The sequence below is a fragment of the Xenopus laevis genome, chromosome 2L (assembly GCF_017654675.1).
Source record: "Xenopus laevis strain J_2021 chromosome 2L, Xenopus_laevis_v10.1, whole genome shotgun sequence".
Classification (NCBI taxonomy): Eukaryota; Metazoa; Chordata; class Amphibia; order Anura; family Pipidae; genus Xenopus; species Xenopus laevis.
Genome location: NC_054373.1, coordinates 169,957,557 through 169,975,849, shown reverse-complemented (window position 1 = coordinate 169,975,849; position 18,293 = coordinate 169,957,557). Strand labels below are relative to the sequence as shown.

General features: G+C 36.3%; 1 protein-coding gene across 6 annotated transcripts in view; it reads right to left on the bottom strand.

Annotated features, from left to right (window-relative positions):
• The window catches only part of gria4.L (glutamate receptor, ionotropic, AMPA 4 L homeolog), a 209,384-nt gene that overhangs the window by 31,098 nt on the left and 159,993 nt on the right, over positions 1–18,293 (bottom strand). For all 6 annotated transcript variants that reach the window (XR_005965215.1, XM_041580812.1, XM_041580810.1 and 3 more), the window contains 3 exon segments: positions 10,482–10,688; positions 7,246–7,616; positions 6,307–6,505 (listed from right to left, as the gene is read on the bottom strand). Coding sequence is in view for 5 of the 6 variants with exons in the window: in XM_041580812.1 (XP_041436746.1) it covers positions 6,307–6,505; positions 7,246–7,616; positions 10,482–10,688 (777 nt within the window). In the remaining variant the exon portion in view is untranslated.

The window sequence follows — 18,293 nt, the reverse complement described above, 5'->3', positions numbered from 1 at the left end:
ATATATTACACGTCCAATGGTTAGTTACCTTTATTGCTATACCGTATATACTCGAGTATAAGCCGAGTTTTTCAGCATCCAAAATGTGCTGAAAAAGTCTACCTCGGCTTATATTGGAGTCAGCGGGCAGTAGCTGAGATTGCAGTCACTTTTAATCATTCCTATACCAACAGTTCGCTTGGGGAGAGACTGCAATATCACACAGCGCCCTCTGTTGGTTATATGAAAGAATAACAGTGCGCCTCTGTTGGTTATATGAAAGAATAACAATGACTGCAATATCAGACAGCGCCCTCTGTTGGTTATATGAAAGAATAAGTGACTGCAATATCACACAGCAACCTCTGTTGGTTATATGAAAGAATAACAGTGACTGCAATATCACACAGCACCCTCTGTTGGTTATATGAAAGAATAACAGTGTGCCCTCTGTTGGTTATATGAAAGAATAACAGTGACTGCAATATCACACAGCGCCATCCGTTGGTTATATGAAAGAATAACAGTGCGCCCTCTGTTGTTTATATGAAAGAATAACAGTGACTGCAATATCACACAGCGCCCTCTGTTGGTTATATGAAAGATTAACAGTGACTGCAATATCACACAGCGCCCTCTGTTGGTTATATGAAAGAATAACAGTGCGCCCTCTGTTGGTTATATGAAAGAATAAAAGTGACTGCAATATCACACAGCGCCCTCTGTTGGTTATACGAAAAATTAACAGTGATGGCAATATCACACAGCGCCCTCTGCACATGGTAGTGGGACAGTGGGACAATGCACACAGTAATCCATTTGGCAATTCTCTGTCACCATCAACTTTGCAAAGAAGTCCGGTTGATCGCTGGGGGGTCGCTTTGGCGGAATGTGTGCTGCTGGGAGACAGGGCTGTAGTTGTGTCTAGGCTTATACTCGAGTCAATAAATTTTCCCCAGTTTTCGTAGGTAAAATTAGGTACCTTGGCTTATACTCGAGTATATACGGTAATCAAATACTAGTGTGGATTTAACTGATTTAAATTATATTGCACTGCATGTTATTTTTGACCATCTCTATTTCTGCATTTACTGTAATTACCAATTCATTTTAGCCCAGTTCCTGTATAATAAATCTGGGTTCATTTTCGACTTGCGTTGGTTTTCACTGGAAATCATATCACTACTATCAAGTCATACCCTTGGGTAGGCTAAACACAATAACTACAACTTTTTTCATATTGATGCACAAATGTGGTTTTCAGGAGTCAAAAACTCCTGAAAACCACAAATACCATGAATCAAAGAAAGATCTTCCAGTTGTAAAAGGAACATCTGCCATTGACTTCTACAGGTTTTCGACAGGTTTTAGCTGGAGTATTTTTGTATTTGGAATTGTTGCAGTTTTGAACAAATATTGTTTTATTAATTTATACAGTAAAATCCAGTTCTGGTTAATAATAAAGAAAATGTATTTTATGATTAGAAGGAGTTAGCTCTTTCAATGTGCAGAGGTTCATTGACACATGGACAAATTAATGGTAATCTGTTCAGAATCTATTCAGAAAGGATGACATAAAACAGTTTTTATAAAAGAAATATATATGATATGTAACATTCATATTTATAAAACAGAATCATTGTATTCAAATTCAATTAAGAGCTACAGAGTATGTACACATAATAATTACTAACACATAATTATGGCAATCTGTATTGAAATATTACTGAATGTACTAAATTGGCTTTGCTCAGATCCGCCATGCTCATTTATTATTGGTAATCCACCTAGGGGATTGTTGCAAGTAATGATTTTGTCAATGGCAGCTACTGTTTTGGAGAACTGAGTACATAACTATAATAATTATTTTGTTTATGCCAGTTCTCTTAGGCGTAAGTCATAATGATTCACACTCACGTAGAACCCTTGTCTATTTTGCCTGGATCAATATGTGTGATGTAAATGACAAATGCGTTTCATTTGCACCAGAGGCAAGGTAAGCAAAATTCTCTTCATGCTTTGTAAAAACTTTGTACAGAAAAATGTAATTCCACTGCCATTGTGGCCAACAACACACAAAAAAAACTTGGCCTTAATTTATTAACTTGGACACTAAATTGTGTCCACATTGGTAAAAAAAAAAAGTTCCAGCACGCATTATTTTTTCAGTGTCTGAAAAAAACAGGAACATCAGCAGAAACTTTAGCAGAAATGAGTCCTTCTGTTGTTTACAATGTGGCACTTATGAATTTATAATATTATTGAATAATAAAAAAATATAAATCTGAAGAAATTTAAGATGTGTAAATAAACACTAAGGGGCAGATTTATCAAGGGTCGAAGTGAAATCGAGGGAATTTTCGAAGTTAAAAAATTTGAAATTCAAAGTAATTTCATGGATACTTCGACCATCTAATAGGCTACTACGACTTCGACCTTCGATTCGAAGTAAAATCGTTCGAATATTCGACCATTCAATAATCTAAGTACTGTCTCTTTAAAAAAACTTCAACTTCAATACTTCGCCAACTTAAACCTGCCGAAGTGCTATGTTAGCCTATGGGGACCTTCCAGAGCATATTTCTAAGTTTTTCGTATTCGAAGGAAAATCGTACGATCATAGTATTCAATTTGATAGTCGAATTTTGAAGTATTTTCCACTTCGAAATTCGACCCTTGATAAATTTGCCCCTTAGGGCCTATATATGAAGCATCAATTTTTTTTCTGGTTGAGTTTTTTTAGGGGAAAAACTTGAATTTTTAGAGATTTATTATACCCCAAAGCTGTTAAAAATCCGAATCTGAAAATACTCAAGCTAAAATCTGCCAAGTTCATGTAGACCCCAGATGTCCCTTTTACAATTTGAAGATGTCTCTTGACATGGCGATCCGCGATGGTTTTCGTATGATAATCCGAAAAAGTCAGGGTTTTCAGGCAAAAACTCAAAGAAATCGCACAATTTGGGCGTCACATTCGGAAAATTAGTACAATTCTAATTGTCGCATGATTTTGACAAGACTTTTTATGCACCAGCTTTTTCTAGCTGATTTTTTGATAAGGTTAAGTTTGCGGATGGGAGTTAAAGCGACTGTTTTTATAAAAAAAAAAAAAAAGGGATACATTCTAGTTTTAGTAAATACCCCCCTAAAATTAAGGCGTGCTCTGGCCTTTAAAGTGCCTTACAGGGAAACATTCTATAAACCCAAAGAGACAAACATATTCCAGAATCCCTCTATTGTTTAGCATTTCTACATCATATTGAACCATTCCTTTCTTCAAAAGATACATATAGTGAAGCAGCTACTATATAGGATAAGAAAGAGTAACTGTTATTAGTGTGTATTGCCAGACAGAATTAATTTATGTATGTACTGTAATTTCAATAATTTAGACAATTGGACTGATAGCTGGAGAAAACTAAAGAAGCTAGAGAACCAAACTGGAGAAGCTTAATGTTTAGCAACATCAAAGCCAAAGTTCCTCAGCAAATTATTATTATTATTAACATGTATTTATATAGCGCCAACATATTGCGTAGCACTGTAAGGTAAATGTGATTATACAACTACATCACATGAATTCTATACATAGAACATATGGAGTTACATACATCACAATCAATCCCTGTACAAAAAGGTGAGGAAGGTCCTATGCATAGGCATACACTCTAAAGGGAAGGGAGTAATACACAAGGTGTGGGAGTGGGTGAGAAATGTGGTACTGTATGTGGTTTTGTGTTTGGTAGTTAAGCAGAGTGAGGGTAGGCTTCTCGAAAGACGTGCGTTTTAAGAGATTTCTTGAAAGCAGAAAGGTTGGGAGAAAGTCGGACAGACCGTGGGAGAGCGTTCCAGAGGAGGGGTGCAGCCCTTGCAAAGTCTTGAATGTGAGCATGTGAGGAGGTAATGAGAGAAGAGTTGAGTAGCAGGTCAGTAGAGGAGCGTAGTAAGTGGTTGGGTGAGTATATAGAGATGAGTTCAGAGATGTAGGGTGGGGCAGAGTTATGAAGTGCTTTGAAAGTCAGTGTCATTAATTTGAATTTGATTCTGAAAGGTAATGGAAGCCAGTGCAGGGATTGACAGAATGGCGAGGCAGAGGAGGAGCGGTTGCTGAGGTGTATGAGCCTCGCAGCAGTGTTCATTATGGACTGGAGAGGTGACAGTCTCTGGAGGGGAAGTCCAATTAAAAGAGAGTTACAGTAGTCTAGACGTGATATGATGAGAGTGAATAAGAATTTTGGCAGCATCTTGGGTGATAAATGATTGTATTTTTGATATGTTCCTAAGGTGGAAGTGACATGATTTAATTGTGACTGGATATGAGGAGTGAATGACAGGGCAGAATCTAGGATAACCCCAAGGCACCGGGCCTGGGGAGAGGGGGTGATAGTGGAATTGTTAACTATGATGGATACTTCCGGGATGTTACTTGCAAAAAGAATGGTCGTAAATTGGTTTGATGCCTTTGATACTATGTTTTTGATAACTATGTATTTTAAGATACTATGCTGTACAATAACTTCACTAGTACTGTTTAAATTAGAATTTACAATGTATGTTATAAAAAGAGAGGATACAAATGCCCCACAAGGGTAACTTTGGAACTGCAAAAAGAAAATAGGGTTAATCCCTTTTGACATTAATCATAATGTATCTACTTTTGCTTCACAAGCAAAGACATTAATAGAATATTTCATTAGACAATTGCTGACCCTGATTAAAACTCAATCTGTCATGGGGTATACTGTGTACATCAAATTTCATTGAAGAATTCCCCATGGGCTGGCCTCTGAAGACCTCAATTCTGCATACTGTATTCAGCAGAAGTAGGATAAGATGTGATTGCTACTGTCAGAAGAAAGGCATGCTAACATAAAAGAAAAGAAATGCTCTTCTGGAGGAATCCAACAGATGCTATACATTCTTTAAGTAGTTAGATAAAAAAGACTTGACATATATAATAGCTTTCCTAACAGTAAAGTAAGGACACTGCAATTACCCTAGATGGGTCAGGTCAACATGAGATTTTAGATTTCTTGTCAATCCTCTATTTAAAAAAAATAAAAATAAAAAAGACATTTACTTGATTAGATGGATTGTCTCCTGGAATGTAAAACTAAATTTAAAACTGAATGACAAATTGTATAATTTATCAATTGGGGAAATGTTATTATGACAGACAATATGCAGACACTAGGGGGGTTATTTATCAAGGTCCGAATTTATCTCAGTATTGGCTGCTACAAACTCCGATGTAACCCGCTCGGGTTTTTAACGCTTATTTATTATTATATTTTCCTGAAAATGACCTTTGTGGGAAAAGGTCTGGTTTTTGCACGATTTTTTTGTGAATTTTCCCCCAAAACTCAGAATTTTTTGGAATTTTCACCCGAATGCCCCGAAAAAATCTTGAAATTGCCCGAAACCCTCGACACAACCAAAAATCAATGGAACTGTTTATGCGAGGCATAAAGTAGGATGATGCGTCCAGCGTGACCAAGCCTCTGACGAAGTCGCAGACGAACGCGTAAGGCTGGTGAGGTCACTGGAAAGCGCCCAGTCGGTATACACGAGGAGAAAGAGAAAATACGCTGCCAGGAGTTCTAAAAGCCAAGTGAGCGCTCTGGTGCAAAAGACTCTGTGTGGACTTTATACTGGTGGGGACGATTTCTAACAGGACGTCATAGTGATATGCATTCATAATACGAATGCCATGTGAGTGCATTTTATTCACTTTTGATTTTAGAATAACAAAGGTGGTTTTACACTATTGCTGCTGCATTTATCCTACAGTTTGCACTGAAAAGTGTGTTCCGATATCGAAGAGGGATTTTTTTACATGCATTTGAACAGAATCTGTTTGTGAGTACTCATCCGAAAGCATAATATAAGGAGAGTTCCTTAGTGTTTTTGGTATAATCACCGAAGGTGGTGGTGAAAAAAAGGGGCTGCACATATTTTTGCTCTATGTATGATTTACTATAACCAGCACCTAGGCAGTAGCGCTTGTTTTGTGTGCACCAGCTTTTGGACTTTGTATATTTATATTAATATATTTTTATATATATATATATTTTTATACACTTTTGGATTTACACTGTAAGCAAAACCAGCCTATTGGGTTTATTTAATGTTTACACGATTTTCTAGTAGAATTAAGGTATGAAGATTCATTATCCGGAAAACCCCAGGTCCCGATCATTCTTAATAACAGGTCCCATATCTGTATAATTGCTGAAATTACAATGCAGAGTTACTATTTACACACAGAATACCCCAGATTCTGAGTATTTGTGGGAAAACACCTTTTTAAAATTACCTAAAACTTACTTTAAAGAATTCTTTTGTTGACCCAGCATCGAGTGTTCCATATGCAATTTCTGTTTGTTTGGCAAGGTCTTCTGCACTCTCTATTGGAGATACCATTCTCTCAACCGTTAGGAAAGCAGCCAGATTTGCAGTATAAGATGAGATAATTATGAGTGTAAAGAACCACCACACTCCTCCAACAATGCGACCTGACAGAGATCTAAACATGAATATATAAATATATATATATATTTGCATAATATATAAAGATGTATCTTTTTTAAAATAATTTTTTTTAATTTACAGAAAAATCGTATGTTATATACTTCTCTGCTATGGTTTTATTTGCCAATAAGAAGGTTAGCTCATTTAAAGAGTAATAAAGGCACAATTTTAAAGCCTGTAGCACTACATGTATTTTAATAATAAATTAAATTGTTGCAACTAAAAATTCTAAGATAAAAGTCGCAACTTTTTCTTTTTCTGTCATAGGTAAAAAGGAAGAAAACAATATTTCCTGTTATTGGCAGCACATTTTCTATGTGATATAAATTTATCTACAGCTAACAAAAACACGTTCCAAAACATATAGCAAGTACATTTGTTGTAATATTTGGGGAAAAAACTGCATTGATATTCAAGTTCATACAAGGTAAAAACCAAATATTTCTGCTATTTGGGTTACTTCTCTGGTGCATAAATATATTTAACAATGCGAATGATCTACAGACTAACACTGCATCTGTACTGCACATCAACCTTTAACAACCCTTTATTGACATTTAACATGAATCATAATATGAATCATAATTCAACAAAGTCCAGATATGGAACATCTCAATTACATTTTCAGCTCAGCTAATTTGCTCTAATTTATGAACTGTCATTGTGCAGTCCTCTGCTGTTGTATATAAAAATGTTATGTGACTCTGTGAGTCTAACTAAGTTTGACATACTAACCTAGGTGATATATCACATCCTTGTTGCATGAAGGCTCCAAGGGAGAACCAAAGACTATTAAATATGCCAAATTCATTTGGAGGCTGATCACTGGGTCCTTCTTTTCCATCCTCTGGTTCCTCTGTGTGCCATTCATAGGGACTAAATCTGCTTACCAGAAAAAGGACTACACTGACACCAATGTAAGCAAAAACTATGCACATCCAGATCTCATAAGCCAAAGGGTCCAAAAATGAGAAAACTCCTGGTTTTGACTTCTGAGGCTTCTTAATCATAATAGAAATCCCTAAACTCATAAAGGGCTTTGAGAAATCAATGACCTCTTCTCGAACCAATGTGATAGTCAAAGGGGCAACAGCAATCTCTGCCTTCTGTAAGAAAAAATATGTATAGTTATGTTATGTTTTCATTAATTTATTAAATTTCTTAATTCAGTTGAATTCAGATAGTTCTATTGTAATGCTTCATTTTGCTTTATTCATGTTTACCTGAATGGACCTCCCTTCCTAAGTTAAACATCAATGTCTATATTTCACAATAGAACAAATAAAGTTATGTCTGTTCAAAAGGCTCATAGGCTTTATATGCATACCTTTACAAAGCCAAAAACACATATTACGGGGCCCATTAACTTAGCTCGAGTGAAGGAATAGAGGAAAAAAAACTTCAAATTTCGAATGTTTTTTTTGGCTACTTCGACCATCAAATGGGCTACTTCGACTACGACTTTGACTTCGAATCAAACAATTCGAACTAAAAATCGTTTGACTATTCGACCATTCGATAGTCGAAGTACTGTCTCTTTAAGAAAAAACTTTGACCCCTAGTTCACCACCTAAAAGCTACCGAAGTCAATGTTAGCCTATGGGGAAGGTCCCCATAGGCCTAGCAATCTTTTTTTGGTCGAACAAAAATCGTTCAATCGATGGCTTAAAATCCTTCGAATCGAACGATTCAAAGCATTTAACTTCGACAGTCGAATATCGAGGGTTAATTAACCCTCGATATTCGACCTTAAGTAAATTTGCCCCTACTTGTATAGTGGTAATTTGAGGTGTTTTCTTTCCTGTCAAAAATCATGAATTTGAGTTTCGAAACTCAAATTTTCAAGATGCAAAAAAACTCAATAAAAATGTGGCATCTAAAAACTGGCAAGTTCATGTAGAAGTCAGTGGCAGTCAATGAGCAATTTATTAGAAAATTCAAGCTATTTTTCAGTTTGAGTTTTTGAGATTAATTCAAAATTTTACAGATACATTGAACAATTGTAAGTAATTATCAAGTGCATATAAAACCTGAATTAAAACGGATATTCTTAAATGGTATTATTGTATAATTGAGATCATGAGATATTCTTTTCATGTTTTTACTTTCAACATATTTTACATATAAAATACATGTAAACAATACCACAGTTTAAATTTATTAGTATGCTAAAATCTCATTACTAGGGATGTAGCGAACTGCCGATTTGGTGTTCGCGAACGCCGTTCGCGAACACCGGCAAAAATGCGAACGTTCGCGGACAGTTCGCGAACTTCGAACACCCGCTAAAATCGTTCGATTCGAACGATCGAAGGATTTTAATCATTTGATCGAAGGATTTTCATTCGAATCGAACGATCGAAGCCATTTGATCGAATGCTTTTCATTCGATCGAATGCTTACAATCGTTCGAACGAATGGAAATCGTTTGATTTTTAGCGGTCGAAGGAATTCGAATGGTCGAATGGTCGAACGACTTGTATTCGAATCGAACGCGAACTCAAAATGCGAACGTTTCCAAACGTTCGCGAACATTCGGCGGACGCGAACGGTCGAAGTTCGCGCAAACTAGTTCGCAGCAGAACAGTTCGCTACACCCCTACTCATTACAAATATACTAAAGTTCAAACAAAAAATGTACTAAAATGTTATACATAGTAGTTTCTAGCAATAATCCAAAGATTTTGTGGTTTTCGGGCAAAAATCCGAAAAAATATCTGAGTCTTCGGGTGGAAAATCCAAAAAATGTACGATTCAAATATTTTCATGATTTTTTTGAGTTTTTCCAGCACAAGAAATTTTCAAGAAAATGTATTGATAAATAAGGGGAAATAACCAGTGCTTATTTGGCCGGAGTATATTTCAGAAAATAATGACATATTTTCAGATTTTGATAACCCTCTTAGTCTATTTTTTGTATGATAAATGTCTTTATTCAACAATAAGGGGCCAATTTATTAAAGCTCTAGCATTCAGTTACTAAAACCACGAGTGAAATTCTAAACTCTCAGGTGGTTTCTGCATTTGAATCTGTAAAGAAGGTTAGCCAAACAACACAGGCCAGTGTAGCGGGGATCTCCCCTCCACGTTTCAGGGGCGTACCCCTTCATCAGACATGTCTGATGAAGGGGTACGCCCCCGAAACATTACATCATTTGACGAAATAAACGTGCAGGGGAGATCCCCGCTACACTGGCCTGTGTTGTTTGGCTAACCTTCTTTACAGATATCGTTGGGAGAGGCACCGACCCCTCCAGCCAGCACCGGGCAACTATCCTCAGGAGAGACTCAGGGGAAATTAGGTATATGTGTTTCTGCATTTGAATACCTTGGCTTGGGCCAAGCTTTTTTTTCTCAGGCGGGTTTTTTAAAAAAAATAAAAAGCTTAGCGCCTAAAACTTGCAGAGCTTTTAGGCACAAAAAAGATCACAAGGAGGCAGAGGTGTTTGAATGCAGAAACTATGCAAGAATTTAGGAACATGTGCAGGATTTTAGTAGCCGTATGCTTGAGCCTGAAGGTTTGAGCATTAATAAATCGGCCCTGTAAATATACAAATTAAATTAATCTAATTAAATACATTTAGTCGCCATAACTCAACATTTGATCATGTACACATGCTAATTGGTATATCTTCAGTTAATATAGGACTGACTTTTTGAAAACAGTCAAAGAATGTCCAGCCTATGTCAGACAAGCATGGCAGTTATTAATACTTACTTTCCAAAGATCGGAAAACATTTTGGCATTTACTGCATGAACTCAACTGACCAAGCATAAATGGCAAATATTAACTAACTGGTTGTTAACAATAAGAAGTATACAGTGACATAATATACATAATATAAAAGTAGACTTTATAGCATTCAAAGCAACAGACTGTCCTAAAAGTGCTGAATGAACAAGAGGATGAGCCATTCAAATTTTTGATTTTTTTTTTTTGTATATGTTCTTTTAAATATAGTTTGCTTACCCCGTATACAAGCTCTCCCACCATCCCATTCCAGATTTTTGTTTCTGAATCCCTTGCTCCATATTTTCCATCAGGGACAATGGCAATTTTATACTTGATACCAATGTGTTTTGCAATTTCATAAGCCAGATCTACACAATATCCTTCAAACTTATCATTTCCTTCCAGCAGCTCATGGTTTTTCTTGTACATTACATAAGGGGATTCCTATAATGAGAAGAGGACATCTTGAAGGAAGAAACCCACAATGTATTAGGTGACTAGGAAGAAGTTCTCCGGTGGTTTTAGAGGTTATTTGGACAATGGTCACTTTTAAAGAAACTGGGTGCACTTAATATTTACAGTGTACTGTGGGTAATAACAAGCGTTAACACATTAAATAAAAAGATATGGTTTTTAGTTATTTAATTCTTAGGACAAAATACATTAACTGTAAATGTATATATTACAATGAAATACTTCTAACATACAATACAAACAAGATTATAATAATCAAACAACAAATCAATAAAGATTAAACACTGTTATCACGATATATGTATTTGAGGACCATGAAAGAAAATAGAAATTTGTTTTAAAATCACAGCGTCATACAACACATCGAATCATGTTGTATAGGAATGAGCACAAACTCATACTCATTCTTACCATCACACCACCTGCAGCTACTTGTACAACTGGTTGTAATGGGTGTGGTGTTTTGCCAAAACTTTCATTTGGTGGAATTTTAGTAGAAATGTTTAACACTTTGGGCCGATTTATTAGTACTTTTTTCTGCAAATAGTTTTTTCAAAAAATAAAAAGCTTACCACCTAAATCCTGCAAAGTTTTAATTAAAAAAAACTTGATTGCAGAAAAAACTTAATCAAGAATTAAAAAAACGTGAATCACAAAAAATCTCAAACACAAAAAAATCAATAAATCTGCCCCTATTATATAGTATTTAATGAGACAGGCTTAAATTTCCAACCTAAAGTCTCTCTTGTTGTGGGCAACCATGAGAGAACACTAGTCCTGCTAACTGCTTTAGTCTCTGAATTCAAAGAAATGTGGCCATGCAAAAATAAAAGGTAAACTTTCCTTCCTATGAACCAAACAAAAAGGTAAACATGCCATCCTATGAACAAATTGTCAATATCAGCATTAAACCTATCTAGTTGAAGCCCATCGCTGCAATACTGAGTGGCTGGCACATTTACTTTGTGTGTTCGTTTTTGATGGATCACAAGAAGTCACGATTTGAGTTGTGAGCAGGATTAAAGCCTCCATCTCCATTTTACAAGATAAAGGAAAAGGCTGTAAATGTTAACCGTTCCAAGACAGATCAGTTCAAAGCAGTTCTCCTTTTAACAGCAAGGAATATCATATAAATAAAAGATGAATTCATATATTGTAAAGCTAATTCTATGCTGCAATTCCATGAACATGATCATCTGTATAGCTGACTCTTGAAGGAGAATTCAACCGTTTAGCCAAAAAAAAAATTCTCCTTTAAGGTGCTTCATTCAACCATTTGGTGTATGCAGATTTATTTCTAATATTAAAAATTTGTGCTGTTAAAATGTGAAATGTCCTGCCTGTTACCACTTTTGCTTAGATTTTCTCAGTTCATCAGTACCAAAATGAGCTTGGGACAATGATAATAAACCTTTGCAATCCTTAAATTATGCATCTGATTGTGTGAAACAATATGGTAATAGAAAGATTATACATCAAGTGACCCATATATTAAAAGGTGAATTTTTGTGATATTAGAACTTTTTGAAACCACAATTAAACTCTATTTCTCTAAAACCACAAATGCTATGAAAGTTTTTAAAAGAGCCAAATAAAAAAGTACGAACGGAAATAAGAAAATACAAATATCTCTAAAACCTCTAAAAATTTGAGCTATTCTGATTACTAGTAAAACAAATTACCCAAAAACCTCAAAAGTCTGAATTTTTAAGTCCAATAGGATCAGGCGCATTTCCCATTGACTTCTATGGGACCTCAACTGATTTTACTTGAAGTTTTGTATTAGAGTTTTTCATGGTTTTAACACTAAATAAATCTCAAATGTTTAGAATTTTAGAAAAGTACGATTTGTGGAAAAAATAGAAATCCGAGTGTTAGTAAATCGGACCCAAAATTTCAAAAAAGGATATACTGTGATATTGTAATTTTATGCATAGGGGCACATTTACTTAGCTCGAGTGAAGGAATATAAGAAAAAATACTTTGAATTTCGAATGTTATTTGGGCTACTTCGACCATCGAATTGGCTACTTCGACCTTTGACTTCGAATCGAATGATTAAAATTAAAAATTGTTTGACTATTCGACCATTCGATAGTCGAAGTAATGTCCCTTTAAAAAAAACTTCGACCCCCTACTTCGCCAAGTAAAACTTACCGAGGTGCAATGTTAGCCTATGGGGAAAGCCTAGTGGTACAGGCTGATACATAAGATAGCTTTAAGAAGGGGTTGGATGGCTTTTTAGCAAGTAAGGGAATACAGGGTTATGGGAAATAGCTCATAGTCCAAGTTGATCCAGGGACTGGTTCGATTGCCATTTTGGAGTCAGGAAGGAATTTTTCCCCCTCTAAGGCAAATTGGTGAGGCTTCAGATGGGTTTTTTTTGCCTTCCTCTGGATCAACTGGCAGATAGGTAGTTAAAAAAAAAAGATTGAACTCGATGGACATGTGTCTTTTTTCAACCTTACTTACTATGTTACTATGAAAGTCCCCATAGGCTTCCTAACAAATTTTTGGTCGAAGGAAAATCGTTCGTTCGATGGATTAAAATCCTTCGAATCGTTCAATTCGAAAGATTTAATCGTTCGATCGAACGATTTTTCCTTCGATCATTCGAAGGATTTAACTTCGACAGTCGAATATCGAGGGTTAATTGACCCTTGATATTCAACCCTAAGTAAATGTGCCCCCTAGTGTCCCACTGCTATTTTAAACAGACAAATACAAATAATTTATTTCTATTTAGGAACATAGTTAGAGAAAAAAAGGTATTAATAAGTTAAACTGGTACCTAATAATTACGTATGGACTGGCCTATGTTGTCTGTATTATGTATGGAAATGCTGAATAGATAGCGTCATAATATTACTTGTAGGATACTGTATCTTTTTATAACCAGATGAGCTTGTTTAATGGGCTGTCCATCCCAAAACTATGTATATAACTATAAATATAATACCACATCCCATGTTTTTAACCATGCATTATACAGTATATGGTGTTCACCCATTTTTTGCTTATTGAATGTTTCAGAATTGACAATGACATTTCAAAACTTTGCTGTGGGATATTTCACTCAATTCTACATGTTTGAATGTCAATTATTGTGGGGAACATTTTTTGTTCACCTTCATTTTTGATCCCTAATAGAGTCTAGTGAAGTATTCAATGCCAAGACAATCCACAAAGGGCAGCCTTATTAGAAGCCAACATAATTATGGAAGTTGATGCTTAGCAGGGATATGATGCTAGCTCATGTCTGTTTCTCTGAAGCATATGTCATGGTTACTAAGATCCAATTTCTGCCTGTTAGCCTTTTGGTTGCTGGATAAATAAATGTATTTTTCTTGGTGTGTTTGTCTCCTATAAGTGCTAAGAAAAATGCCACTACAAGAGTTTTTCAGGACTAAAGGTATCCAGGTATTTCAGACTTTATCAAAAGATATGAATCCTTTAAACTGTCCCTGGAATGTTCATATATCACCCATATACAACACATTTGCAGCTACTTCACTGTATTCTGTGTTTACTCTTCTCTTCACTGTTTGCTCATTTTTATTAAGGATGCACCGAATCGACTTTTTTGGAATCGGCCGATCCCCCAAATCATTTGTGAAAGATTCGGCCGAATACTGAACCAAATCCTAATTTGCATATGCTATGAGAAGAGGAAAACATTTTTTACTTCCTTGTTTTCTGACAAAAAGTCACGCAATTTCCCTCCCCGCCCATAATTTGCGTATGCAAATTAGGATTCGGTTCGGCCGGGCAGAAGGATTCGGCCAAATCCGAATCCTGCTGAAAAAGCCGAATCCTGAACAGAATCCCTGATTCGGTGCATCCCTAATTTTTATTATTGACATATATGATTCCAGTGGTGCCAACACATCCCCAGTGATATTAAACCATGAGGTTAAGCACCCTAAGCTATATTTGAGAATTCTCATTCTCAAATATTGCCCTTACAGGAGGGCTTTGGGGAGGGGACAAAATAAAACAAAAACAAATGCAGGTACAAAAATATTAAGCAAATTGTACTGATTACTATTATTAGATAAGACAAGTGTATCATATAGGCTTGAAGCAGAGGTAAATTGATACTCCCATAATTTGTATCACTAGTGCTATACCAGTGAGATTATGGTAGTCTCAAAAGCAATTGTCTGTTTCACAAGCAACCATCACTATAAATACACTTTGTATACAGTATGGGTGCAGTTCCAGAGGTTTGCGTTCACATTGAGAATAATCAATCTTTGAAGCAACACCAGTTTGTTGCCAAGAAGATTGATGAAGATGTATGAGGAAGTCTCTCTCCCTAGACATTCTTGTGTATTGTATTCAATGAAATAACCCAATCTCACAGTTGACTGTTATTCCATAGAGTTCTGCCAATGCTGTGCCGTGACATTGACCATTGGATATGAAACTTTACTTGCTAAACCAGATGCATTCAGACATATCAAATTTCCAGCATTCTCTAGTTTAGAAGTAAAATATAAGCAAAAGATGCATATGCTGTTAGGGTCAGACTGGGGTGCTTGGGGCCCTCGCGGCTGTGGAGCGTCGCGTTTGTCCTTATGTGCGCGGTGCCGGGCGTGGGGTTGCACCACTAAGAAGTGGATCTGGCCCGGCGGGGCCCAGTCCGACTACTTCACACCACATTAGTACAATGAGGGAGAAAACTGCAAGAAAAGGAAGTAGAAATATTTTGTAAACCTAAAAATACTCTTTATAATAACATCAGTCATAATGAACTGATTTTTATTTACTACAACTAACATAAAAAAGATTTAGCTTGTGAATTTTATATATTTACATTTTATAATACTTTGTACTATGGGTGATGTCTATAGTTTACATGTGAATAGATGCTTAGCTATAATAGGATCTTCCTTTTGCTGATTCCAACAGAGATACTCTTCATTCTTTGTGCATTAAAATCACTTTTTTTATGGGCTTCGGTTTTTATGATTATTAATATTATGTGGGATGCAAACTTGCAGGCAAAAAGAAAAAATGTACATACTGTAGCTGGATGATTCTGTAAACTTTCTGGGCAATTTACTTGAGTCATTTTATGAAATAAACAACAAACTGCATATATTTATATCTTAAGATTATGAATCTCAAATATATAAAGAAAGGTTGTTTTAGGACGATGTACATATACTTGTATTAACAAGTGAAGTCTATGTAAATACTGTATATATATATATATATATATATATATATATATATATATATATATATATATATATATATATATATATCATGGGATAGGAATGTGATCTCTAGACAGATAACCTCTCTTTAAATGGTGAATGTCCAGTTTTTGTTGCTCTGTATCAAACATTCATCCAAAATGTATATGCAGAAGCTAGGCATAAAGCTATGGTCAATGTTCAAGCTAAAGTAACTATTGTAAACCTGAGGTCCTTTAACCTTTGGGCTAGAATTGCTCTACCAGTTATGTTCGAATTTATGGGATACAAATATTGGATCTTTCTGTCTTTGGGGCAAATTCACTAAGCGCCGAAGTGCCGAACACTAGCGTTACTTCGCTAGCGTTTGGCATTTTCGTTACTGCGCAAATTCACTAACGAACGCTGGCGTAGATTCGCTAGTGTTACTTCGCACCCTTACGCCTGGCGAATTTTCGCTAGTGACGTAACTACGCAAATTCACTAACGCGCGCAGTGTACTGAATGCTACCTTTTACGCTAGACTTCCTTCGCCACCTCAGACCAGGCGAAGCACAATAGAGTAGATAGGGATTGCTTCAAAAAAAGTCAACATTTTTTCTAAGTCCCAAAAAACGCTGGCGTATTTTCTACATTATGCGTGATAGGCTGAAAAAGATCGAAACATTTTTTGGGGCTCCCCTCCTTCCCCCCTACATTTCCTGACTCATGGCAACTTACCTATACAGTGGGCACATGTGTAGGGCAAAATAAAATTTTATTTGATGTTTTGAAGGTTTCCCAGGCATTTGTAGTGATTGTACGTATTCCTCCATTGAAATTTGAATTTGGCGCCGTATGCAAATTAACCATCGCTAGCGTAACTTCACTTCGCTTAGCGAATCAACGCTAGCGCAACTTCGCAACCTTACGCTACCCCTGAGCGCAACTTCGGATTTTAGTGAATTTGCGAAGCGCTGGCGAAACTACACCTGGCGAATTGTGGCGAAGTGCGGCAAAGTTACACCTGGCGCAACTACGAATCTTAGTGAATTTGCCCCTTTGTGTGCAGCACTATACCATTAGGGTAGATTTTTCTTGGCAGACCGAAAGATTCCTACATGTTTTATTAGCTGAGTGCAAGATAAAAACATAATCTTTCAGGGAGGACCCTTTCATCAGTTGTACATTCTATGTTATTTTTCTTACACATGATGTACAGCTTTGTATGGCCCCGAAGAGCAATCTGTGTGCCTTCTATGTGCTACTTTGGATTTTGTAAAATTTTGAAGAGTAAGAATGTATACTTTATGTATGGTATGCACCAGTGATGCATGTTTAAGGTAAGAGGAGAGGCATACCACTTTGAGCTAATGTTTTATGGGTGCTTTGGCTTGTCAGGAACACCTAAAAGACGCCAGTCCAAAGTGGCAGACCTCCTTATTACCATGATATAATCATTTACATCTAAGTTCTCTAAAGAAATTATACTCTTCCTTGAATGCATGCTAGCTGTGTGTGTGCCCAGGGGCAAAATACTTTCCTGCTTTGCTGATCAACACAGCCTGTCTAATCAAATAGTTAGAAAACCGAGGAAGAAGTGTGGGGAAAGGGAAAGAGGGAATATAGGGTTATTGAATAATTATATTAAAGGACAAGGGGGTGCCAAATGTTAGGGACACCAAGTGATTGCATTTACTTACCTATCAGCAGAAAACTGCACTGGCCTGGGGCTCTTCCAGCGAGCACCATGGAGTGATTCTCTTCCTGCTCCCTCTTTCTTTGCACGACTGCGCATGCAAACCGAAATTTAAAGTCGGCTATTTCGTTCTACTGCGCATGCATTTGCCCTGGAAAGTTTGAAGAAAGAAGAAGCCGGAAGAGGATCCCTCCGTGGTGTTTGCTGGAATAACCACAGGCCGGTGCAGTTTTCTGCTGATAGGAGCACTGGCCCGGGGTTTCAGGTAAGTAAATATAATCACTTGGGGGTGCCTAACATTTGGCACCCACAAGTGCAAGAAGACTTTCCTTCTTTAAAGAGGGAATAAAGAACAGGAAAAAGAGAAGTTGAGGTAACTGAGAGAAACAGAGTAAACTAATGAAATGTGTTTGGCATAGGAAAAAGACAGGTAAAATGGGGGTGGATGAAGTAAATGCATAGAATGATAGGAAAAGTTAAAAGGAAGATTTTAAGATGTCAAGAATGGATCACACACTGCAAGTTTTTAAAATTTGGGCCAGTGCAATAAAACGTTATTTTAGTAAATGGTATTATTTCGCGACAGAAAAAACTGTAAAAAGCTAAATATTAATACTATGTAATCACAGTCTTAATATCGATAATATATTGCACAATGCTGATTTTTGTTATCCATATTGCAAATTCGTATTC